At 40.5% G+C, this 27489-nt stretch overlaps 1 protein-coding gene across 1 annotated transcript; it reads left to right on the forward strand.

Moving 5' to 3' along the window:
• Positions 1-468: 468 nt before the first annotated feature.
• LOC309392659 (putative lysosomal acid lipase/cholesteryl ester hydrolase) lies at positions 469-27276 on the forward strand (the record flags this gene model as incomplete). The annotated part of the gene is made up of 10 exons (XM_081954088.1): positions 469-496; positions 1165-1271; positions 4572-4689; positions 7269-7467; positions 10147-10256; positions 15458-15594; positions 17812-17958; positions 22724-22795; positions 24494-24559; positions 26167-27276. 10 exons carry the CDS (start codon positions 469-471, stop codon positions 26401-26403), a joined length of 1221 nt encoding a protein of 406 aa, XP_081810214.1. The 3' UTR covers positions 26404-27276.
• Between the last annotated feature and the right edge of the window lie 213 nt (positions 27277-27489).

Raw genomic sequence — 27489 nt, forward strand, 5'->3', positions numbered from 1 at the left:
TGCTCTGACCTTTAAAGACTTCCTTGTAGCACTGCCAGGATTTAATCTTTCTTTGCTCTTTGGAATTTAAAAAGGAGTCTTTAAAGCTTTTACCAGTCTACTTTTTAAATCTCATAAAGAGGCACCATCCAGGGTTTCTTGCCCAAGCTGTTTCATGTCCAAATCCTTTTCTACCCATAAATAATAAGCATCCTCGGGCATAATGAGACATACCTGTAATGAGCAGCCTCAGGCAATTATGCAGCACCTTTTGTTTTCCTGGATTCCATCTTTTGTTTCCCTGAGTCAGCCAATTTAAAACTTAAAACTTGATACAGATTTTACCTAAGGGGATTCAAAATGTCTTAGAAAATGTGTTCAGCTTAGCTCTTACATCATCGTTAATAATCACATAAATTGGTACAGTCATCAACTTACTTGTACTTTACTATATTCTGTTAAACTTCATGCAGCATCTGTTCAGTATTCATGATCTCCGGGACAATAAGCTTAACAGGTAAGCATTAGACTTTTACAACTGAATTTAATTTTCTTACAGTGACAGAACTGATTGATAATTCTAGCTAGGGATTATGGAATTTGAATCATTTAAAGGGTCAGGTTTCAGAATTACCCAATACTTCCAAAAAATAGGGCAGCCGAAATACGTATCTCTCTCTGATTTAAATGTATATGTGGATTGAAGTATGAGATATGTTTTCCTCATTCTCATGTGCCTCATTTTCATTTTCAGTACATGAGAATGAGGAAAACATATCACATACTTCAATACTTCAATGTATGTGTATACATTTATAGTGTAGAAAAACAGATTTTATAGTTATCAAAATCAAGATCTTTGCCTTTTTAAAAAGTTGTATTTTAATAATAATTTTTAAAATAAATTTACATTATTTTTGGACTATAAATAGAGGTTGTTTTTTTGTAAAGAACAGATTGTTTTTATTAGTATCATTATTATTATTTCTATGGTGAGAATGGTTGACCTTCTGAAAAGCATAAATCTAGGAAATGCCAACTAATAAATGTTGCCAAATAATTTTAGTTATGAAGACAATGCAGCCATGCTTTTGGAAAACGTAGTCTAATACCTACCAAAAAAGATTCCCAAATATTTTCAGACATTAAAATTATAATCTTAAAACATGACTATTTTACCCACAGGTGGGATGTGGATGTTTCTGGTATTGGTATGCTTAATCCAGCAGGCTACAAATTCAGAATACCCTTTCAATAGAAGACATTTGAATCCTGAAGGATTCTTGACAATCGTAAGTTGTTTACATGAAACAAGTATGTCTTTTTTTGTGATTGTGTTCATTGCTTCTGTCCTTGGCATGCCAAGAACATCTTAAGTTTTTACTTAGGAAGAACCTCTAAAGTATCTATAGAGATTCTGACTAATCCAGGTCATGGTTGTCCCAAAAGTGCTGTCATGCCCCCATCAGAGTCTGAATCTGAGGGGGAAGATGAACAGCTGGCAGAGAGTGGGAGAGTGGTTCCTTTGGCTATGGAGGAAACTGGGGAAGGGCAAAGTCAGGCTGGGCGGAGCAGGGAAGAGGTAGAACAAGTGAAAAGGGGTTCAGATGAAGACCAAGGCCCACCCCCTCCTCATCCTAGGGCACACAGGGAAGAACGGAGAAGAGAGCAATGTGGGTTGCGTGGCTTACGAGGGAGGAAAGGGCCCTGATTCCCTTCACAAGGCACACCTGGGGATGGAGTTTAAAGGAGAGGCAAATGGGAGAGGTGATTGTTGGGAACAAACACTGAGTTCATCTGATGTTAACTGCTTATCTGAGTTATTGGCATCCTCCTAACTGATTTGATTTACTGCTGTGCTACTTCACTTCTGGAACTCCTCATCTTGCTTGCCCTGCCAGATTAATTACATTATCTTGCCTTATTGGACTTATATTTATTTATTTATTAATTTGTTAATCTAATTTATATGCCGCACCCTCTCCACCAAGGGACTCGGGGCGGCGTACAATTTATTACACAACAAATAAATAACAAGGAGGAGATATAAAAAGCAATGTACAACACATAATAAATAAATAATCAATTAATTAAAAATAGCAAAATGCAATTAAAAACAATTAAAATACCCAGAGTCAAACTTAATTTAAAATTTTATCCAGAGGGATTAGAAGATAGCTATAATTCAGGCCAGGCCGGCTAGTTGGAACAGGTGGGTCTTGAGTTTCGTGCGGAAGGAGCGGAGATCGGTTGCTGTCCTAATGTCGGGGGGGAGGTCATTCCAGAGGGCTGGGCCCATCACAGAGAAGGCCCTGCCACTCGGCGGCGCCCTCTGGCATTGCTTGGTGGACGGCACCCGGAGAAGTCCCTCCCTGTGAGAGCGAATTGGTCGCAGGGATGTATGAGGCAGGATACGATCCCGCAAGTAGCTAGGTCCTATGCCATGGAGCGCTTTAAAGATAGTAATCAACACCTTGAAACGCACCCGAAAGACTACAGGGAGCCAGTGCAGCTCGCGCAGGAGAGGTGTCACATGGGAGTACCTTGTACTCCCCATCACTGCCTGCGCGGCCGCGTTCTGGACCAACTGCAGTCCTCGGGTGCATCTCAAGGGAAGCCCCATGTAAAGAGCATTACAGTAATCCAGACGAGACATCACCAGCGCATGAGTGACTGTGCGAAGGGCATCCCGGTCCAATAGGGGGCGCAATTGGCGCACCAGGCGAACCTGGTGGAACGCCCCCCTTGCCACGGCTGCCACATGGTCATCCATAGACAGCCGGGCATCTAGGAGGATGCCCAAGTTGCGCGCCCGTTCCACGGTTGGTCGCCCCCAATGGCCAGCGATGGAGTCAGCTGATTGAACCGAGAGGCCGGTAGCCACAGCCACTCCGTCTTGGAGGGGTTGAGTTTAAGTCTGTTGTCTCCCATCCAGACCCGTACGGCTTCCAGACACCGGGACATCACGTCAATGGCCTCGTTGGGGTGGTTCGGGGTGGAAATGTACAGCTGAGTATCATTGGAAGTTTTTTGCTTAAAATGTTTGGACTGAATTATTTTCAGCCAAAGACTGTTACAGGTTTGTGGAAGAGTTTTTCTTCAGGTCAGAGAGTTGAAAGAGACGTTGGGGGCGCAGTTGGTGTTAATAAAGGGACTCATACCAGTTATCTGGCTGTGTTGCCTTTGTGCCACAACCTGCTTTTTCCAAAAGGCAACTGGACTATTTTGTTGTTGTTGTTTTTATGAGAAACGAGAAAGGAAATGTTTCAAAGAAAAAGTTAAGAAAGTCTCATTGCCTTTTGGAAAAAACAACTTTGAGACAACCTCTGAAGTAGAAATCCATTTGTTCTGAAGCTCCATCATTTATGATGACATTATTTTATTATAATATGACAGAACCGGAACATGTTCTATTCTGCTGCCCAGTAGGGATACCAATACATAATTACAAGGTGCAGACTTATCCTAGGATTAACGCATTGAGCAGAGCTGTCAACTCACAAAGCTTTCCTGATCTGCTCCCATGTTGCCATAGGCAGGGGGATGGGAAATCGCGCCTTGCAACTGCACTGAGGAATTCACATCTCACTCAAAACAAAAGACATCCTAGCTGGCTGAAGGCAAGGTCATCTCCACAGAGACCCGCAACAGCCAGAGGGAGTAACTTCTACAACCCACGAAATTGCTTCATTGGGGAATTTGATTGGTGACACACCTTGGGGGCAGGTGTCAACAGGGTCAGAGGCAAAGTACGAACTGGGTGAAGTCAGAACTGGTTTCACTTAGGTCGTGCCAACATGGCATTCTAATAAACAACTGGATTTCTCTTGCAAAATGGCTTGAGGCTCCTGATTTTATTAGGGCATTGGTCAGAACCCTGACATCAAGCCAGCTCTACCAAAACTAACCAAAAACGACTGGGATTCCTGAGCCCCAGACTCTCCACTTGCTCCACTCTGATACCTGGGGTGTGGGGAGATAAACACAGGCCACCATGACAAGAGCACTCATTCCACCCATCATTCTCAGGATGAATAATTGGCTTATCATACAAATTTTAGCAACAAATCAACAATCAGCAAATCAACAAAAGATCTGCTACTACACCCACCAAATGTTAGCTAATTCGAATCCGTCTGCTTGTGATCTACCATGCAGATCAGGTATAGCTTTTAACTGTTCTGTATTGACAATTTTGAATGTTCTATCGGGATTAATTTTCGCAAGACTGCTAACTCAGTAAATCTGAAGATAAACCCACAAATATATATGGAGCAGAAGTCTATTCAACTTATGTAAAATATCAATGGCAATGGCACTTAGGCTTAGAAACCACTTCATAGTGCTTTACAGCCCTCTTTAACTGGTTTATAGAATCAGCCTCCTGACCCCAACAATCTGGGTCCTCATTTTACTGACCTTGGCAGGATGGAAGGCTGAGTCAACTTTGAGCCTGGTGAGATTCGATCTGCCAAATTGCTGGCAGCTGGTGATCAGCAGAAGTAGCCTGCAGTACCGCACTCTAACCACTGTGCCATCATGGAAAATGCTGTTCACCTTAGATATTGAGTAAGCATTTATTTCATTTACAGTCTAAAATCATCCAATATTGGGGCTATACCTGTGAAGAGTATCAGGTTCTGACTGATGATGGCTATTATCTTCAGTTAAACAGAATTCCTTGTGGAAAACACTGTCCCCAGCATGAAGGTAAGTCTGAAGTGTAGCATTTCCTTACTTGGATTGCATATATATTTCAAGTGATCATCAAAAACTTCACTCTGCCTTTTTTGGGGGGGGGGAGAGTACGAAGCTGCTTCTGTTTTCAACTTTGGAAAAGAGCTTCTTTTCAAGCCATAGATATTTGGCTTGAATATTATATTACCATTCTACAATGGGCAGGTGTTAGCAGTATATTATGATGGATGGTTCATTCCAAGATTCCTTTGAACTTGTGGAACCAAAGAAATGATAGGTTTCTTTGTAGTGAAAGCTCTGCCTCCGGTGATCTGGATCCAGGGACCTTCTGGCTCCTTCAGGTGGAGCACATGTGGCTGGATTCAGGAGATAGTTAAGGCTTCTCTGAGGGAGAATTATGCCATTTATCTTGTCATGAAAGAAACATAGTGGTCTCTCTTTTAAAGGGAACATTCCTTATTCCAGCTGTACTTGAGACTTTCACTTAATCTCCAACCTTACATTAATCTCCAACATTAGGAAATGTTGTTAAGAAAATGTTCCTGTTACAGAGGATTCCAGGAGAAGTGACTTATCTTCATTACTTTGAATCTTGGTTATGGGACAGAACTGCATTGTTCATTCCAATGAAGATGGTAGTAATGCAATTCTCCTGATCCTGTTAGACTCCTTTGTAGCATTCAACTCAAGCCCATCATCAGCCATATCAGGATTTTGTTTTCTCTTAGGGGGCCAGGTCCCTCACCATTTTTGGGATGGCCCCATGGGACAACTCTGGGCCTATCTGACCCACGGGCCACATGTTTGACACCCCTGAACTATGGTATGTCCCTAAACTAGCATCAAGAACTGGAAGTAGTAAGCATTACTATATGGTTATTCATAAATAATTCCCACCTGAGTTTGTAGTCCCTATTGGTAATCATGAAGGGAGAGCAGTCAAGAGGGCCGTGAAAATATTCACAGACCCCTGGCATCCTAGACATAAATTGTTTCCCCTCAAAACGATGCTATAGAGCACTGCACACCAAGACAACTAGACACAAGAACAGTTTTTTCCCCGAATGCCATCATTTTGCTAAACAAATAATTCTCTCACCAGTCAAACTATTCACTAAAGCTATATTACCATTACTATTAGTCTTCTCATCGCTCCTATCACCCATCTCCTCCCACTTATGACTGCATGTCTGTAACTCTGTTGCTTGTATCCTTACAATTTATATTGATATTGTTTCCTGATTACTTATTTGCACCCTATAACTATCATTAAGTGTTGTATCTTATTATTCTTGTTGAATGTATCTTTTCATGTCTTTTTATGTACACTGAGAGCATATGCACATTCTTTGTGTGTCCAATCACACTTGGCCAATAAAGAATTCTATTCTATTCTATTCTATTCTATTCTATTCTATTCTATTCTATTCTATTCTATTCTATTCTATTCTATTCTATTCTATTCTATTCTATTCTATTCTATTCTATTCTATTCTATTCTATTCTATTCTATTCCTTCATTGCCCCAGTAGGGAATATTACAAGACTTAGAGTTAGTAAAATTTTGAATTTGTACCGGAGACTGCAGGGAACTAGATGAGCCGAAGTAAGCTCAGATAAAATCCTACTGACAATTAGAATTGCTACTTTATGGGTATCCATTAACTTTGATCCTGACACTTGGTCTTGGTAGGGTCAGGCTCACCCCAAAGAGCTGGCCCATGACTTGTGCATCTTCCTACTTCTACTTCACATTGATAGAAAGAAAAACCAGGTCTGAGTCTTAGCCAAAAGTGCTCTTCCAGCAGCAACCACCAGTACAATTACATGGACCAGGAAATCTATGTGACAAGAACCATGTGCACCTGATAAACTGAATGCTATATGGTGTACATTGGGTTGTCTCTGAGGACAGCTTGGAAGTTACAGCTGGTGCACAATATGTTAGCCAGACTGCTACTGTAAATATGATACTGATGATATGGTTGTTGCACAAGTTACCAGAATGATTTTGGCTCCAGGAATGATTTTAGGGAATTACATAAGTAATCTATAGCTCTATCGATCATCTTGTTATTATACATTTAATATGCCTACCGTAATTGTTATGCAATTTTATTGCTAGTTGTTCTTTTTTATCTGAGTTCTTTTAGGTGGTCAGTTTACAGATATTCTGAAAGAAATATAAGTGGTGGATTAGTGTAGCACAATTAAGATTTTGTAGATATCTGACTTTGAAGGGCAAACTGCGGCTGACAGTGTGCGTAGTTATATACTGTATGCAGCGTCTATTCAGAATACATTACACCAGCGGCATCTTTTCCGAATTTCTTGTGGCTGTCTTTGCAGATGGCTCATTATCTTGCAAACATAAGCATTTGGTTTATGGGGCACTCAACAAATGTGCAAGGGTCCAAGTTATATTTGGACCTTTTAACCCAGATCTCTACAAAACCATAAAATAAGTTTAATGCTGTAAAGGCATTTAAACTAGGCAGAATATATTTCTTTGAATAATACACTGCTTCTGGAGGAGCATTGTACTTATAGATAACATACAATAAATCATGCATTCTTGGATTCTTTTGCAGGACCCAGACCAGTGGTTTTATTGGTACATGGATTTCTGTGGGAAGGGAGATGTTGGATCGCAAATCTTCCGAGCAACAGCTTGGGATTTTTCTTAGCAGATGTTGGCTATGATGTCTGGATAATAAATCTTAGAGGGACAACTTGGTCTAGAAGACACAAGAAGTTTTCAATTTACCAGCAAAAATTTTGGGACTTCAGGTAAATTTCAAGGAAAATTGATAATGAAAATATTTGGTCAATTCTATAAATTTATTGTTTTAGGGTGCATGTAAATTAAGAATAAATATTTGCATATTATATTGGCCAAGTTTAAAATGGTTACAATATGCATTTATTCAGGGTGACAAAGTAGAAATGCATAAAAATAAAATGCTAACCACAATATATATTTATATTGCTTAACCACAATATATTTTTATTCTAGTTTTCTTCATTAAAAAGCTCTTGGTTGTCTTGGCAAAAATATGAGTTTTGAAGGCAGAAAGTAGGGAGAAAAAAGATATATAAATTTCAATCTGTTTATTTCTCATGGGTTACTGAAGCTTTTGAATATAAATTTAAGGTTAGAGGAAGGTTCTTTGATAATCAAGATATCTAGGATATGGAAAAATATTACACACATTTCTTGTATATGGCCATCTTATGATAGTACAAAATAATGTTCTGGTATTCCTCCTGTAATGAGTCATATACTAAAACAAATAGGCTTATTTGTTTTAGTATAAAAGGTGTTGCTGAAAAAGAAACGTGTTGCTGAACAACATGGAAAGGTGGACTTAGGAAACAGGAATGGGCAACGGGAATGTTTAGTTTTGTTTAAAAAAAGGAGTCAAATAGATCTGCTAGTTCACATGTTCTGAATTTTTGAACTGTAAGTGACAGATTCCCATGAAGGAAACCAGAGGTGGTATTCAGCAGGTTCTGACCAGTTCTGGAGAACCGGTAGTGGAAATTTTGAGTAGTTCAGAGAACTGGTAAATACCACCTCTGGCTGGCCCCAATCTATTCTCTGCCTCCCGAGTCCCAGCTGATCTGGAGGAAATGGAGATTTTACAGTATTCTTCCCTTGCCATACCCACCAAGCCACACCCACAGAAGCAGTAGTAAAAAAATTGAATCCCACCACTGAAGGAAACCTTAAGGAAAGCTAAAAATGTAGTAATAGCAATAGCAATAAGACTTGTATATCACACTCTTTCAACAGTTCACAATGTCAGCATATTGCTCCCAACAACCCTCATTTTCCAACCTCGGGAGGATCGAAGGCTGAGTCAACTTTGAGCCCGCCAGGATCGAGCTCCAGGCTATGGGCAGAGTTCAGCTGTAGTATTGCATTCTAACCACTGTGCAACCAGGGCACCTACTGCTCAGCTTATTGGGTTGAACCAGGAAATTAATAAATTCCCTTCTGTGAATATATTCACAGCTACATTATCCAATCAGTTGATTCTAGTGAATGATGATTGGGGACATGAAGTCTCACCTTCAGCCTTGGTCATGTGGTGGGTGCCATGGGGTTTGATGCTTTCTCCTCTCCTTTTTATCATTTATATGAGGCCACGGGCAAAGCTAACCGGTTGCCATGGGTATGCTGGTAATGATGATATCACTATCCTGATTATACCCAATTGTATATCTCTACCTTGGTGAATTCAGTGATACCGTGAATGTCTTATCTGGGGCTGTAAGGATCTGGATGGGGAACAACAATCTTCAGCTGTACCCTGGAAGATCGAGTGCCTGTAGATTTGGGGGCCACTACTTCCTGGAACTAGGACTATGCCATCTTTGGTGCTGGATGGACCCAATGGGCAACCTGGAGGGTCATCCTAGAATCACAACTCCTGCTTGATGAGGAGGTGGCAGTCATGACTAGAAGGGTTTTTGTTCAACTTTGTCTTCTGGGCCAGTTGGGCCCTGCTTACACTCATTCGTGCCCTAATCCCATCCAAATTGGACTACTACATTATGCGCTACATATGGGGCTGTCTTTGAAGAATATCTGGAAGTGCCATTGGTCCAGAATGTAGCTGCATGAGCCATTATATGCACTCCTAGAACAGAGCATGTTACACCTCTGCTCTTCAAGATGCATTGATTGACAGTTTGCTTCCAGGTCTAATTCAAGTTCTGGTTATGATCTTTAAAGTCTTTCAAGAATGGGACTGTGTTATCTGTGGGACTGCCTCTCCCCAGGTATATCAGCCTGCCTGGTTAGATCAGGCAGAATAAACATACCATGGGTACTACAAACTAGGCACCAAGAGTCTTGTCTTCTCTGCCATGGTACCCACCTAATGGAACATGCAGCTCCCTGAAATTAAATTAGCTTCATCCTTTTTGACATTTCAGAAGTACCTCAAGGTCTGGTTATGTTATCAGGCTTTAGCTCCCAGGGAACCAGAGATATGTTTAGATGTCTCCATTGTTGAAGACGCCATTCTTATCCTCCCTCTGCCCAGGATTTGTATAATTGTTTTTATAGTATTTATTTTTAAATTATTATACCTGTTGTTCACATGATTGTTGCATGACATTCCATTACTTGTAATGAGATGAGCAGCTCTACAGATTTGAATAATATAATGTACTGTAGCACAGCACAGCAAAGTATAGTACAATATAATATAAATAATACAGTACAGTACAATAATATAAGTCCCTTCAGCCTTCAGCAAGGGCCCAACTAAACCACTATTACCACTACTAGATAGACATTGTTCTGGACAAATCTACTTTGAATTATTATTATTATTTTAATGGGAACAATTACAGCATGTGTATGGTCGAGGCCTTGATCAGATACCTTGATGTTAAGATCCAGTAAGAAGCAAATAAAGTTACAGTTGTGTATTTTTATGTATTTTTGTGTTACAGTTTTCATGAAATGGCAATTTATGATATACCAGCAACAATAAATTTCATTCTAAATAAAACAGAACAAGACTCTTTATACTATGTTGGCCATTCCCAAGGAGCAGGAATAGGTAAGTGAAGAATATAGTCTTGGTATCACTTTTTTCTGTTTTTCTCTGTTTACCAAAGAAGGATCCAGCACTTCTTTTTCAATCGGATTGAACATCTGCAAGAAAATATCGATGTAAATTTGTTTGTTTTTCTTCACATCAGCTTATCCCCAGCATTCTTTGTCTTTGCTATGAAGCTTTCAAAATCTATCCTGATTAAGGACTATTGATAGATATCCTCTATAACAGTGGTGGGTTTCAATTTTTTTTGAACCTATTCTGTAGGTGTGGCCTGTTTTGTAGGAGTGGCTTGGCAGTCATGTGACCAGGTGGGAGTGGCCAACTTGATGTCACTCACCAGGAGATGTCATGGATTGGGTAAAATGTGGTGAAGCTCACTTAACAAAGCTCTTGCTTAGCAACCAAAATTTTGGGCTCAATTGTAGTCATAAGTCAAGGACTATCTGCCTTCCTCTGCATGGCAGCCTTGTTCTAGTAAACTATTTCTCCTTTCTAGCAATTTTCCTCTCTGTTAGAGGCACCAAAATAATCCATACAATGTAAGGTTTCCTGCTGCAGCAGAGGGTTGGACTAGATGACCTCCTAGTAGCTTTCTAGCCCTAAATTGCTGTGCTGTTTTTCTTTCTTTCTGCTAACAAAGAAACCTGCCTGAGGCTCATTCCACATGCCTGCCAGATAGAGATAATGAGATAATGACCCTAGGGAAGGTTTGGCTCCATTCACAAGCAGGGAATCATCCAAACCCTTTTAGAAACACAATGCTCATATTGCATAAACCCCAAAACTTCAAAAACATAAAACCATATAACATATAACCATATAACCAATTTGTTCTTTCCTGCACCTTTTCAATTTAAAGTTATTAAGACTTGTGGACTTCAACTCCCAGAATTCCACAGCCAGGCATGCTCAGTTTCGATTTAAAGCAACAGCATTTGTTTTTCTCCTTTGTGAAAAAAGTTTCCTTCTTTCTTTTTCTTCTCCCTCCCCCTCCTTCCTTCCTTCCTCCCTCTCTCCCTCCCCCCCCTCTCTCAAACACACACACACACAGAGAAGTTGGATTGGATTATCTCTCCTACCACCTTCCCTCTCTCACTCACTCTCTCAAACACACATACACACACACACACACAGCTTCACTGATTACAGGTTGGATTGGATATCTTTTGCAATGCCTTGAAAGCAGCTCCTCTGCCATCCCCCCCATTCCCCCGCTGCCTTCGCCAAACACCTCCCTCCATTGCAATGCAGCCTGCTGTCTGGGTGGGAATGCCTGGAATGCAATAAAGCCCACCCACTCACCTCCTGCTGGCAGGCTGGGGTGAGGGAGAGACAGAGAAGCTGGAGGGGAGCCCATCCGAGCCTTCCGAAAGAAAGGGGCTGGGGGAAAGTGTGTGTGCTACAGCGGGAAAGTGTGTGTGCTACAGCATGGCTCTTTGTCTGGCTTCCTGCCTCCTCCTGTGGTCTCCTCAGTGCTTGCTTGTGCTCTCCCTCCCCAAGTGTAGTTTGATTGCAGGCGGAGCCATGTTGCCTTTTTAAACTTGTAATCAGTGAAGTTGGGCTGGATTTTTATATAGCTTTATCCAGCTGTGTGTGTGTGTGTGTGTGTGTGTGTGTGTGTGTGTGTGTGTGAGAGAGAGAGAGAGAGAGAGAGAGAGAGAGAGAGAGAGAGAGAGAGAGAGAGAGAGAAATGGATGGGGGCCTGGGGAGGAAGTCACTACACTTGAGAAGGGAGAGCATGAGTGAGCACTGAGGAGACCACAGGAAGAGGCAGAAAGCCAGGCAAAGAGCCATGCTGTAGCACACACACTTTCCCCCAGCCCCAGAAGGCTCGGATACGCTATGTAAAAATCCAGCCCAGCTTCACTGATTACAGGTTTGAAACCACAACGTGGCTCCACCTGCAATCAAACTACACTTGGGGAGGGAGAGCACAAGCGAGCCAGGGTCCTTCTCTCCAGCCTTTGGCCAAAGCCCCGTACAGCACCAGGAGGATGAAGTTTGAATTCCTCCCGCTCCCTCCAACCCACACATACTTTTTCCAGCTGCTTCAGAGAAGGCTTCAACGCTGCTCTTGCCTCGGGTCCTCTGAAGAAGCCCCGCCCTCGCTTCCTTTTCTTTGAGGAGTGCCTTGCAAATGGGCATGCCTCCGTGAAATGGGTATGCAAAAGTACAGCAAATTTCTGGAACCAGTACGCCCGAAGAGGTGCCAACCGGCGGGAACCCACCTCTGCTCTATAAGCATATCTTATCAAGAATTTTTAAAAGCCATTTCAGCCAATACAGAGTAGCCCTTGGAAATGCACTAAAGCACCTTATTGGGGTCATTTTACTTCCTCTGAGATCAGCATCCAATGTTCACTTTATTTTCTGGACATTTGTTGAGAGTAATTCAGTGGTGGGTTTGTCCTGGTTTTATTATTGGTTTGCTCGTGCATACGCACTCATCAGTGGTGGGTTTCAGATCCCTTTGCAACTGGTACGCTGTAATGGGGCCGGGCATTCACCATGTGCACGTGCGCAGCGCACGCATGCATATCCACCACTTGCGATGCTCCAGCTGCTCTCCGGAGCATCGCATAGGTGCCATATGCTCCATTCACATATGCAAATGGTCCAGTTGGGTCAAATACAGGTAAGGAGAGCGGGCGGATGGGCCCTCTGGAGCACTGTACTGGAACAGTACCTGGTGCTCCAAGCAGGCACTGGTATGCCCCTACTGGGACGTACTAGTTGAACCCACCACTGGCGCTTGTGCTGTCTCACGCACGATGCTTCTGCGCATGCACAGAGCATCTGGGTGGGTGAGCGGAGCCTCCTGCCACCTCCACTTCCAGTTCAGTATCATTCGGACAACCAACCTCTGGGCCAATTGTGGCAAGTATCACACAGCTGCCACACACTTAGCTCCTATAAGATACCTAAATATCATTTTTGGGATTTTCAATTTATAGTATTATAACTTACTGGCAAGTCTTTCACCATCAGAGGGGGCTTTAAGATGGCTCATTTGCAGGGCATTTATCTAGTTCCTTTGGCTCTTTTTCTCCTCATATCATTTTTCACTCTTGAGTCTTGTCATGGCCTTGGTATTTCTCACATTCTCTTTCACTGCTATTTTTAATTCTTCTGCTGTGTGTCTCTAAGGTATGGGAGCCTTTCAGATAGTGATGGTTAAATTGGAAAAGAGTTCCAAAATACTTTTTTTTGTAATAAGTGGTGCTCTTCTCAAAATAAATATGAATGACCTCCCTTAGATTAAAAAGAAGGGAGTATCATAATATTGCTCCCCAAATGTATTTATATTTAGACTTCTTATTTGTGGGACCCTCGTACTCTGTCATCTTGGTGATTTTCCTGTAGACATTTCATTAACAAATTAGATAACATCATCAGCATAATCTTCTATTGAGACTTCTTATTTAGAAGTTGAATACTCATAGAATTTTTGCATCCAGTATAAGCTACTTCTAAAAAAATCTTGCTGAGTTGTGAGCTGAGATAAATATTCTTAGAATTAACTGTTTGCAGTGTGGACAACTACTAGACAAGTTTCTGACATTAATTAACAGATATTTACTCCGACTAGGGGGGGAAAAAACTTGCTTTGAGTCCTTGAAGCTGAACGCCTTGAGGCATTATTGAGAACTGATTATGGCACCAATATTGTACCCTAAAGCAGGAATCAAATGGATCTTTATCAGGACAAATATGCTGCCTAGATTAGCTATCAAGTAGTCACCTAGGTGACAGAGTAACTAGATCAACTTCAGTCACCATCAACTGTTACAGCTCCTACTGTATGTTGGTTGTTTCTTTGGTTCCTCTCCTTTTCTTACCAAGTCCTTTACCAGATAGGTATGATTAGATTCCAGAGCTTAGGGATAAAGTAAACAGTATATGGACAAATAATAAGAAAAGTGCTAAAATAATGTTGGATGCTGCTCATCTTTAGATATGATTAGGCTATAATATACTGTAGGCGCTCTCTATGAATTTAGAACAGGTAGAATCAGTTGTGAGGCCTTATTTAATAATGGGCATATTCAAGAGTACTACATTCAATCAATTGACAATTCATACCTTCTAAGTGTTTCTTTCCTTTGTCAAGTACATCCAGTAGAAGCATTGACTTAAAATGGTGACAAGTTTTAAATAGAAGGGATATCAATAGCACTTAGACTTATATATTGTTTCACAGTGCTTTTACAGCCTGTGAAGTTTGTTTTTACAGTAAACTAAGCATTTTACAGAGTCAGCCTATTGTCCCCAACAATCTGGGTCCTCATTTTACCGACCTCAGAAGGACGGAAGGACGAGTCAACCTTGAGCCTGGTGAGATTCGATCTGCCAAATTGCAGGCAGCCGTCAGTCAGCAGAAGTAGCCTGCAGTACTGCACTCTAACCATGGCTAAAAAAGATGAAGACAGAAAGATGAAATTTCTTAAGATTTCAAATGGGAAAGATAGCTCTGATTGTGTTTTCTAGAAACAGATGAACAATTCTTTCTTTTTTTCATTAAAAAGTTTCCCTATATTAGCCCTGGGTTATCTCCCTATAGATCCATGGACAATATGCTGCATAATCATAGGAATGTTCAAAGCAGGACTACCAAGAAATAATAATGACAATTCACATATATCTGTCAGCCATCTCATTCATTTAGTAAATTAAGAACTTCTTATCCCTAGGCTGAGAATTCATAAAGAAATTCTTCCAACCCTAGAAATATAAAAATTGTGGGATGTAATTTTTTGGTATCCGTGTCAGTGGTGGGATTCAATTTTTTTTACTTCTGCTTCTGTGGGCGTGACTTGATGGGTGTAGTGTGGCTTGGTAGGCATAGCTTGGTGGGTGTGGCAGGGGAAGGATACTGTAAAATTTCCATTCGCCCCCCCCACTCCAGACGAAGGTTATGGCAAAATCCCCATTTCCTCCCAATCAGCTGGGACTCGGGAAGCAGAGAATAGATGGGGGCGGGCCCAGTCAGAAGTGGTATTTACCAGTTCTCTGAACCACTCAAAATTTCCACTACTGGCTCTCCAGAATTGGTCAAAATCTGCTGAATACCACCTCTGGTCTGTGTGTGGATGGGGGGAGGGAGAGATTTTCTCAAAACAGAGGGATAAGATTCAGACCATCTCTAAAAGTAAATAGAGGAATCATGCAATCCTGCAGTTTTAATCCTTCCTTTTTTGCAGGTTTTGTGGCTTTTGCGATCCTGCCCTGCCTCACTAATAGAGTGAAGCTCTTTATAAGCCTTACACCTGCTTATTCCTTGGAAGGTACTACTGGGACACTTGGTGTACTTGGAAGAATTCCAGACAGATTTAGAGAAGTAAGTATTTACCTATTCAGTTGTTCTACTTGTATCAGTGGTGGGATACGACCAGTACTGCTGCTTGCTGGGAGCACCAGCTACAGTTCCGGTATGGTGCTCCAGAGGGCCAGTGGTGGGTTCCTGCCGGATCGCACCGGATCGCGCGCGCTCCCTTTCAGCGCTCCACCTGGCTCGCGCGCTCCCTTTCAGCGCTCCACCTGGCTCGCGCGCTCCCTTTCAGCGCTACACCTGGCTCGCGCGCTCCCTTTCAGCGCTACACTTTTCAGGCACTCCGCTCTGCTGAGGAAACATCTCCGTTCCCAGCCGAGCTGGTGGAGCGCAGGCAGGCGTCGTTGCTTCGCCAGGGGCGGGGCAAGACTGTACTTCCTGTTTTAGCGCCGGAAGGGAGCGCGCGAGCCAGGTGTAGCGCTGAAAGGGAGCGCGCGAGCCAGGTGGAGCGCTGAAAGGGAGCGCGCGCGATCCGGTGCGATCCAGCAGGAACCCACCACTGCAGAGGGCCCACCCGCCCACCCATCCTCCTTACCAGTATTTAAGCCAAACGGAGCTAACACACACATGCATGGAGCGTACGGCGTCTGCGTAACATTCCACCGATCAGCTGGAGCATCGCGGAGCATCATGGGTGGTAAGTACGCATGTGCGTGCTGTTTGTGTGCTGTACATGTGCATGTGGTGGACAACCGGCCCCGTTTCACCATACCAGTTGCAATGGGATCCAGAACACACCACTAACTTGTATGCTCCAAATCTAGCTATAGGGGGCTAATGCTTGATTGTAACCCCCAAAACCTTGTATTTAATGTTTATTGAGGTATGTTTGTTGCCAAAGTTTTAAAGATTAAAATTGAAACAGAAATAAGATTTTTATATAGCTGATACGATCCAATCTCTTAATGCAAAACTCTATTGAGTACAACATTTCGGCACAGATGAGGGCAAAACCAGATCTAACTAATTCCTGCGCAAACCCACGTAGTTAAAGTTTAGAATCTCTGGTCCCCTACTAGACCAGGTCACATTATCCAATTGAGTCTCATGGTATTCTTATGGGAAAGTCTTTTGCCTCTGGTAAACATCTGCAGAAGTGTTCTTTGTTTGCAAGGCTGTTTTCTTGATGTCAGGAGCCTACATTGCATTTTCCCCTTTCCTCCCCCCATAGTTCGTTGGCAAGCTGAGAATTATGGCGGCCCCTAGGGTAGCACATGTAACACCACTATTTCACAAACCGCATTGGTTGCTGGTTTGTGAGTCTAATTCAAGCAATTAAGGTAAAGGTGAAGGTTGTCCTTGCACATATGTGCTAATCATTCCTGACTCTAGGGGGCAGTGCTCATCTTCCTTTCAAAGTCGAAGAGTCAGTGCTGTCCAAAGACATCACTGTGGTCATGCAGCTGGCATGACTATACCGAAGGCGCATGAACACTGTTACCTTCCCACCAAAAGTGGTTCCTATTTTTCTACTTGCATTTTTACATGCTTTCAAACTACTAGGTTGGCAGAAGCTGGGATACATAATGGGACCTCACTCTGTTTTGCGGTGCTAGGGATTTGAACCACTGAACTGCCAACACTTCTGATCGACAAGCTCAGTGTCTTAGACACCGAGCCACCATGTACCTATGATTCAAGCTATTAGTTATTACCTTCATGATGTGGAGCCAGAAACTGTCTCATCATCTCAGGTTGCCAGCATGACCATATTTCTTTTAGTTTGTACAAGACAGTTAGTAGGCACCCTAGCATTTCAAAGGACAGGGAACTTGTCAGGAGACAAAGGCAAAAGGTGTGAAATTGTGTAGTGTTGTCGATTTCCACTTAGTAGATATTTCACTTAATAGTGGAGTTGCCTGTCCCAATCAGGGTCATTAAGTGAAAACTACCTGCACATGACTTTGAACGGCTTACAATTGAAACAGAAGGAAACAATAAAAAGCAAGCAGAATTAAAAACAACAAAAATAATATTTTTTTGTTCCTCTTTAGAAGTTTTTCCCAGTTGTGTTGCAATCAAAGGCAGAATTGTTCTGATTGAAATGTATAAAATTTGCAAATTTTGTGAATGTGAATTTGTCAAAATGTGTGAAAAAGATCAGATGGGGGAAATCTAGAGAAGGACTTCTCATGATAAATTTAATACGGGGAAAGTATAATTCATGTTAGAAAAGGAAGAAGGTGCTTGGAATTATAATATTGACGGGTCATTTTTATTTTGCAGCTTATATGGGGCACTAAAGAATTTTCCATTTTTAGTGAGAAAGTAAAAACCAAAATGATCTATGCATGCAGCTATCCAGGGATTGATCGACTGTGCCTACAAAACATTTTCCTTGCAGGAGGGAATAACAAGAAAAATCTAAATGTAGTAAGTAAACTCTATTTTTAGTTATACTTTCTACAAAGAAGGTACTTTTAGCCAAATGTAGTAGAGCAGATCAGGAAACCACAGTTCACTGGAAGATTAGAATTAGACTTTAAGCAATATTTCTCAACCTTATGTGGACTTGAACTCCCAGAAATCAAAATTGAAAAAGATTTCTTTAGCAGAATTTTAGAAGTTGTCCTGTGTTTTCCCTAGCCTGTGCCTGCCCTGCTTCCTTCCTCATCTAGCTTGACTCTTAATTTGGGGGGCCTTCTGAGAAAGTCTTATGTTGCCTCAATGGGCACAAGGTGACACACTAAGCAAAGATGGAGGAAAACCCCATTATTAAAAACCTGCCCTGTGTTTGTGTCTACAATAGCAAAATTAGGTAAATGTTTAGAGGGGAGATGTATTGAGAAATGTTGACATTATATAGACCAAAACTTATAAAGTTGATTGAAAGGAGCAATGAGATAGAAGAGAACAAACGATGAGTTGGCTCCTTCAAACAGTAGTAAATACGTTGTATTGGGTTCAATGTTTGAAATTCGTCAGATTAATTGCATGCAGAAATGGAAGAGTGAATTGGATATTCTTTAAGGATATAGGAAACTTAATGGGTTTCAGAGCTTGGATTTAGTGAAGTGTTATTCAAACCAACCATTCAAGACCAAGAACCTGGTCTGAATGACTGCAAGAAACGACCTGGGCGTACTCATCTCTAATGATTGATGTTCCAAAGTTCATTGTAACACCATTGTTAAAAAAGCAACACCCCCCTCCCCAATGAAAGAACACTTCGAGGCTTGAGTTTCCTCAAAGTTCCATTTTATTAGGGATGTCATATTGGCACATCTGGGAAAACCCAAATTTGAAAGTTTCCAGGTTTTCCCCACCCAAACCAAAGTTCAAGTCTCTGCCCAGCACCCACATGTTGTTCACATGATCCAATCAGGCACCATCCCAACTAGAGATGCCTCCCAGTCACACCACTCCAAATGCAGGGCAAGATGTCCTTGACTCTCGGAGAAAGGAATGTTATTTTGATTATATCTACCCCACTCCATATAATTCCCCCTCCCAGTTTCCCATAGCAATAAATGTGGCAGGCCTGAAGGCCTAATGCAAAAGATGTCTTCCAGGCAGGGGTGAAATTCAGCAGGTTCTGAGAGCTTCTTGAGAACCAGTAGTGGGCATTTTGAGTAGTTCAGAGAACTGGCAAATACCACCTCTGGCTGACCCCAGAGTGGAGTGGGAATGGGGATTTTGCAATATCCTTCCCCTGGAGTGGGGTGGGAATGGAGATTTTGCAGTATCCTTCCCTGCCACGCCCGCCACGCCACACCACGCCCACCACGCCACACCACGCCCACCACTCCACGCCCACAGAATCAGTAGTAAAAACAATGAATTTCACCACTACTTCCAGGCCTGACAACTATAAAATGTAAATTTCATTCTATGACATTTTGTCTTTCTGGAAATATTGTATAGCTCATTACTGCTTATAAAATATACATTAGGCCAATCCTAGAATAGAGTTCAACTGTCTGGAATCCTTAATGATACTAATCAGGCATTAACACAATCAAGCAAGTTGAGAAGTACTTTACAAAAAATAGTCTTGCATTCTTTCCATAATAGAATATCCTATGCTACTAGGCTTAGTATAGATAGTTGAGAACCGTGACATTTGTGGCTAGAGGTAGGTATTGCATACAAAATTGTATAAATAATGCTTACTTGTAAATGACTTTTTAAGTTTTAATTGTAATTTAATGCATGTGAAAAACCAATTTAAAATTAATGTTTCTGAACTTGATTGTAAAAAATTTGATTTCGAAGTCTGGAATATCTTACTTGATTCAGTTGTCTCAGCCATTAACATTCATAGTTTTAATTCTAACTTAACTTCTGTGGCTCTCAGTCCATATTTAGGAGGTCCCTAAGGGGGCGTGTATGAGCATTGGTATGCCTATTGTCCCTATCACATTTTGATTTTCCTACTTTGTTTGTTCAAATTGCAATTTCTGTTTAACGAATAAAACTAAAAAACAGATCCAGAAATGTTATAACTTTTCAGCTACTTGGCATTGCAACTTCCATTCTCTATATTGAGTCTATTGAAAGAGTTGAATGATGTAATTGGTTCTCTCCAGCCAATCACATTGAGACAGTGAACTGGCCCTCAGTTCACCATCATAAATTCAGGAAAAAATAATTCTAAACATTTGGGGAGACATTTTTTGAAGGCATATAATAAGAAATCACTTACTCAAGGAGCCAGACCTGACGTTGCGATGATACGATGTGCAATCTTGGAGTTCCAAGATCACCATCGATATCTCTGCTGCTGGATGGTCCTTTTGAACCTAAACCATCCCGTAGAGATGGTGATAGAGAAGGGCACATCCTGCTGATCTCAGGGACATTGCAAAGTCCCTGATTGATCCAGGAAAAGCTCTTTTTTCTGGTGACAGAGATGCAGTTATTGAAGCTGCTGAAGTTGGGACAGCTCCATAATGGAAGGAAAGTGGGAGAGAAAGTGTGTCCAATTGGTGAGAAAACTTTTATTTTTATAGAAGAGATCACTCACAAAAAACCAAAGTTAAATTAAAATTGAAGACAGAAGAGAGTAAGTGGCAAGATTAAGCCAGAATTAAACTTAGTGTGTTAGCTTTTTTTAATTTTTTTCTTTTTACGAATGGAATCTTTACAAATGTTTCCTACCTTTTAAATTGGATTGGTTAATTGTTCTTCTACTTTTCATTCTTTTTTTATACTTATGGATTAAGAATTTCTTTTTTTTTACAACCCTTGATCATATTGTTTTTCTTTTAAGAACTTTTCTCCTTAAATTTGGAATACAAAGAGGGATGTAAAAGCATAGGAAAAAGAAGTAGAACTGCCACTTAGAGGCTGGAGGCTTGCAAACATTGTTTTTCTCTTTTCTCTTTGAACATTTGACTTATATCTCAAGGCGTCTCAGTTTGTTTATTGAAAGTGATAGTGGGAAGAGCACGGGTTGTTTATACAGGTGCTCTTCTGGAGTACTATCAGCAACTGGACTGAATGAAGAGAAAGTCTTGACTTGAAAGATTATAATGAACTTGCTTGAAATTTAACAAAAAAGCCTTGAGTGTTATAGTGGCAGTGTTTATAAGTTGGAAGAAGGGTGCAACATTACTAGTTGTTACAATACTAGTAACAACAGAGAATATTGAGAAGAGAATGAATATAGAACACAGAACAGGAAAAATAGATGGAAAAAATATCAAACGGTGATGATAGTTGAGGACAAAGTTCTAAAAGTTGAAGAAAAAGATAAACAAAGAGATAAGAAAATTGTTGATATTGACAATAAACTGAGCGTGGTTGGAAATTTGCCTTTGCTGCATTAAGTACTGTTGTGCTCCATCTGAGAAGGGGGTGCTGAAAATTGGGCCTGTAGAGGCACTTGTTGCATTGCAGCCTGAATATCTGAGTAATTTAATGACATGTTGGCTCTCTGTAGTAAATTATTTCTGCCAGGAGATGGTGCTGCAGTTACAGTTTTTGGGTGTAATATTTCTGCCTGCATTGCATGTGCAACTGGAGAACAAAGGAGACCACGTGACAATTGTGACGTGTGCACATCTCTCTGTTCTGATTTGCCTGACACAATATCCTCCAGGGGGGGTGTCTTAGGCTGTGAAGAAGGAGCCAAGATGGCGTTTTCAGAAATTTGAACAGCAGAAGAATCCTTCTTATCTGACTTGAGCATGGAAAAAGCTTTTTTGGCCTGAAATAGCTGACGTTCAAAATATTATATTTGATCATGATAGCTTTTCATAGCTTGCTCAGAGCTTCAGGGAGAATTATACATTTCTCTTTCTGTGTGGGAGTGAAATTTCTCTGGCTGTGAAAGCTTTGGCCTGGCACCGAGCGTTTCACAATCTCTAAGAAGTGTTTGGGAGCATGCATAATTATAAGGAGGTGTTACTGACCTCAGTCGGAACACGTCGCCTTCAAAAGCAGCTTTATCTTCTTGAGATCTGTGTAAGAACATTTCTCCCATGGCAGATTCTCCACCCAGTCAGGTTGCTGAAGCAAATGGGGCTTCGAGAGTTGTAAATCTGTGTAAGATGCTTTTCGTCTCTTCATCAGAGAGGCTAGAGCCATCGGAATGTATTTTAAGTTTCTTCTTCTTCTTCGGCATCTTAGAAGTGATTTAAATCAGCATTCCTCAGTCGTGAGATAAATCATTTGTCTAGATTAGCCTGGGCGCTTATTTTCAAAGTAACAAGCAAGGAAAAAGCCATAAATCAACCATCCTCTGCTACCATATGTCAGGGTGTGAATTCCAGCCCTGTAAATTTATGAGGTATGAATCTTGGCAAATCCTTGAAGCATACTTTTTAAATAAGCAAAATAAACCCGAGGTATATTCTAAGAAAAATGTTTTATTGTAAAGAAAGTAAAAATACAAACTTACTAAGCAAATGATTACATCTTGGCAAAATTCCTGTCTGCCTTGGCAGATGGACAAAATAAAAGAAAGTAAAGTGAAGGTATGGAATGTGTGACATGCGCAGTGAAGCTTAGATAAGAAACAGTTCATTCTACCGTATAACTCAGAATGTAGTCACAGCTGGCAAACCAAATAAACGCAGTGACAGGAGGAAACAGCTATTTTCCCAATTTCTTTGTATTTTCAACAATATAACAATAACTAATATTTTCATATGTTCCCTTGGGGTGAAAATGTAAATTCTTTTTGATTTTTCAGAGTCGGGCAGATGTATTTGCTGCCATCTTTCCTGATTTTACATCAGTAAAAAACATAAATCACTGGAGTCAGGTAAGTATGGATTAAACTTATTTTCAAGGCAAATCAAAATTTATATGTCAAAGTATACTTAACTAAATGGTTTGTATGCAGTGACGTGCAGTCAGGTGAGGCAAGTGAGGCACAGCCTCACCACTCTCATCATGAAAAGAAAAAAAATGTAAAAGGAAAAAGCTGAGCTAGTTGCTGCCTCACCGTGGATGACTGCTTAACTGTTAAAAAAGCCTCTAAAAAAGCGCCCTCTACTATGAGGCAGGAAAACTGCATGCCTCCTCTAGTCTGACTTAAGGCGTTTGATAATCACTCGAGCAGAGTTAAGCAGGGGTTAAAAACCTAAAAATTCCTGACGTAGTTCAGGCAGCAGTTCTCCTGCCTCATAGTAGAGGGCGCTTTTTAGAGGCTTTTTTTAACAGTTAAGCAGAGTCATCCACGGATGCCAAGCAAAGAGCCATGCTGTAGGACACACACTTTCCCCCAACCTCTTTCTTTTGAAAGGCTCAGATCGGCTCCCCTGCGGCTTCTCTGCCTCTCCTCTCACCCCAGCCTGTGAGCAGGAGGTGAGTGGGTGGGCTTTATTGCATTCCAGGCATTCCATTGTGTTCCATTTCCCACCCAGACAGCAGGCTGCATTTGCAATGGTGGAGGTGTTTGGGGAAGGCAGCAGGGGAATGGAGGGGATGTCAGAGAAGCTGCTTTCAAGCCGTTGGAAAAGATATCCAATCCAACTTTTGTGTGTGTGTGTGTGTGTGTGTGTGTGTGTGTGTGTGTGTGTACAACTGCTTAGAGTCATATTTCTGAGATAGGTGGCTATATAAATTGGATAAATAAATGTGATAAAATATAGGATATGTTTACATACATCTTGTCATTTTGACCATAAAAATACATTTCCGGAATCTAGGAGGAAATTATTTCTGACAACCAACGATGGTTGCAGGAACTAGGTATGTCTAGTTTAATAGAAAGAAGGACTAGGGGAGGCATGATAGCAGTCTTCCAATATCTCAAGGGTTGCCACAAAGAAGAGGGAGTCAAACTATTTTCCAAGGCACCTGAGGGTAGAACAAGAAGCAATGGGTGGAAACTAAACAAGGAGAGAAGCAACTTAGAACTGAGGAGAAATTTCCTGACAGTTAGAACAATTAATCAGTGGAACAGCTTGCCTCCAGAAGTTGTGAATGCCCCAACACTGGAAGTCTTTAAGAAGATGTTGGATAACCATTTGTCTGGAATGGTATAGGGTTTCCTGCCTAGGCAGAGGGTTGGACTAGAACACCTCCAAGGTCCCTTCCAACTCTGCTATTGTATTGTATTAACCCTTCTTTCACTATAATTAGTTCCTATGTGAAAGTCTGTTCAGCACTATTATAAAATATTCCTTATCTCCCCAAGAAGTTTCATTTTTGATTTAAGATTTCACATTACATTTGGGTTAGTTCCTTTTATTAGTGGTACATGTTTAATATTTTAAAATTTATTATTTATGCTATTACCTTACATACCTAGTAAAATAAAAAATAGTAAAATTAGTAAATATTATTTTTCACTGTTTACTGTTTTTTACTCTTTTGAAGAACTTTGTATATTTTTATAATATTCCAGATAAAAATGTTATGCATACGTCTATATATCTATCATGTTAATATTTCTTAACATTAAGATTTCATGATTAATTTTTAAATTGTAGATAATAGTTTAATTTCCTTTTAGATTATGCGTTCTGGGGAATTTAAATATTATGACTATGGTCTTAAGAACAGAGAAGTATACAACACGGTAAGAAAAAGTATGATTTTTAAAAAATAATTATAATGAAATATTATTGACTTCCTATAATTTATTTTGCAGCTGTGAATACTTCCAAACTAATAAACAATTAGTTGAAATATGAGTTATGCAACTTTATATATGTAAACATGTAGCGATAGATCTTTGTATCCTTCTATATTTTGTATGGGGGAGGGGTGACTATGCATCTTTCTGAAAATATAATCTTCTCCTGAGTCTCCCAGAGGTGAAGTTTCAAGTAGGCGGAATCCAATTTCCCACTCTGATCTTACGGTTTCTCTGAGAGAAGCTGTTTGCTCAAAACCAGTCAAAACTTTGTTCTTCTGTTTCTTCCTCTCTTGAACTCAAAGGAGCTAGAGAGTGTTCAAGTGATAGAGGCCTAAAAGGGTAATGGTGGATGCTTCGGAACCGAAGGAGAGGATAGCAAAACCATAGCAAAAGCAACCTCTGAACAAAAAATGTGGTGGTAACTGGTAACTGATGATGCAGTGGTCAGAGTGCAGTACTGCAGGCTACTTCTGCTGACTGCCGGCTGCCTGCAATTTGGCAGTTCAAATTTCACAAGGCTCAAGGTTGACTCAGCCTTCCATCCTTCCGAGGTGGGTAAAATTGTTGGGGGCAATATGCTGACTCTGTAAACCACTTAGAGATGGCTGTAAAGCACTGTAAAGTGGTATATAAGTCTAAGTGCTATTGCTAACTGAATAGGACATATGTGGGTTCGGAAACATACATTTTCTGCTATGACTGTCTTCCTTGGAACTCCCCAGGCTAAGATGGCTGCTGTGTGGGCAAAAGATTTGGAAAGCTGTTAATATCCAACTTTTGAGCAACAGTGTTGGGTGAATTACACTGGTATTTTTTTCCACATAATTCCAAAAAAAATCCCAAGGATGAATATTGAGCTATTGTGGAAATTTCTAACACTTTTCAGAATTATATATCTGTAATCTACTATATTCTACTTGTGGCATATTTATTGTAAATATCCTAGATTTTTAAGACCAATAGGAGCCCTTGATAATCAAACAATTAATCAATTACACTTACACTCAAAGAACAAGATAAAGATGTTTTGCTAGGAAAGCTCTCATGTCTTCCCTTGTAAATAATTTTCCAGCCTAGTTAAACTTCAGTGTCCCCAAAGACAGTAAGACATTTTCCATGGCTCATTTAATAACAGCGGAGCATGTAGTGTTTTGATTGATGATCCCTCTCTTACCTCTGTTGTCTTTTAGTCAAATGATGGTTTCTTAATTTTAGATGTTAACTTTCTCTAAACACCTGAAATTAAGGCAGCAGCATCTGGCTGCAAGACTATAGAAGAGGAAGATGGAAAACTATTAATAGCTAATACCTTGTAAGCAAAGCTATTAGTGACATAGTCTTGATATTGCTGTCCTCTTGCTTTCTGGTGCCACATGTTAGCAATTAGTCACTTACTCATCATAGCTTTGCGGGGATTGGCAGATAATTCTGACAGATGACTTCACCATGAGCTGAACCAGCTATCAACATTCCATGAATCCATCAGATAACTTGTCTGCAGAGAGTGTGATTCTCAATTCACGTTCTTCTTCTTTTTAAATCCCTAGACAACACCTCCATTTTATAAAATAGAAGACGTTCGTGTGCCAGTAGCCATGTGGAGTGGAGGAAAAGATATTGCTACAAAAAGAAGAAATATCGAATCATTGCTTACTCGAATCACTTATTTAGTTTTCTATACAGATATTCCTGACTGGCAACATTTTGATCCTATCTTGGGGTTGGATGGCGTACAACGCTGTTATCCCGATATTCTTGAATTGATGCAGAAACACCAACATTAATCTCGGTGTTGGAATCTCTGGAGAAAACAATATCTCAGCCGCTCGCCTGTTTCTTGAAATCTTAGCATGTAGCTTTCTAAATAAAATTAGGAAACAAATTATGCATACCCTTTACATAATTTCCAAGATTAAAGTAAACATTTCATGTTTTCTAGTTTTTTCTCTAGTTCACTACTTTTATACTTTAGTTCATTACTTCGCTTGATTGCTTATTTTACAGAAATTCATGTAAATCAAAGTTTCCTGAGAAGATTGGCTGATATATTACTAACGTTCTCTGTGTATATGTAGATAGTTGTTCCACAGTACGTGTATCTGATTCCCCCCACCCCCACCCTCAAATGTTCTACTCTGCTGTACTCAATGTGGCTGAACAAAAACTTTTGTTGTAGGAAAATAGTTTTACAGACTAGACTAGGTTTCTTTTATTTCATTATTCTAGCTAAACTGGCACTTTAAACATATATTATACCTATAAAGATATTCCTTTAGTCTGTTTTTCTGTATTTCACTAAGAAAGGTAACAGAGTGATCTGTCAGTATAGATACTGGACAACATAAGGCATTTTTTAAAATTCAAATTCTCTGCATTAGAAGCTTTGTTAACAAAGTTATGCATTGTAATCCAAGTGATGGCGGGGGTGTAATAACAATGGGGCAAATTACGGAAGCAGCAATGAGTTGTTAAACATGCATTTGTACATCCATTTTGAAATCATCTGCACTATCGGAGAGAGATTGTCTCTGCCAAGAGTGTCAAGCAGGGAATTAGTCTGTAATCCTTACACCGGTACAAGAGAACAAAGTCTGACACCGCCCCTTGATTGCCATTGAACCTTATTTAGTTTGGCCAGGTACAAACTGCCACTCCGAGAAGATTGCTGTGAAGTAGGCAATGAACAATAAAGTAGTTCATTTGAACTCTTCATGCATAGGTTTGTTTGTTGAATCTAACACACACAAACAAAAGAGCTGGAGCTTATGTTGTGATTTTACGGTGCTGCTATTTTCTCATTTTGACCAAGGTCTCCAATTCTGTTTTCTGAAGAAAACAATTAAAAGGCTCTAATGAGCCTTCTGGTACTT

This window comes from Natrix helvetica, assembly GCF_964273705.1.
Source record: "Natrix helvetica genome assembly, chromosome: 5".
NCBI classification, from domain to species: domain Eukaryota; kingdom Metazoa; phylum Chordata; class Lepidosauria; order Squamata; family Natricidae; genus Natrix; species Natrix helvetica.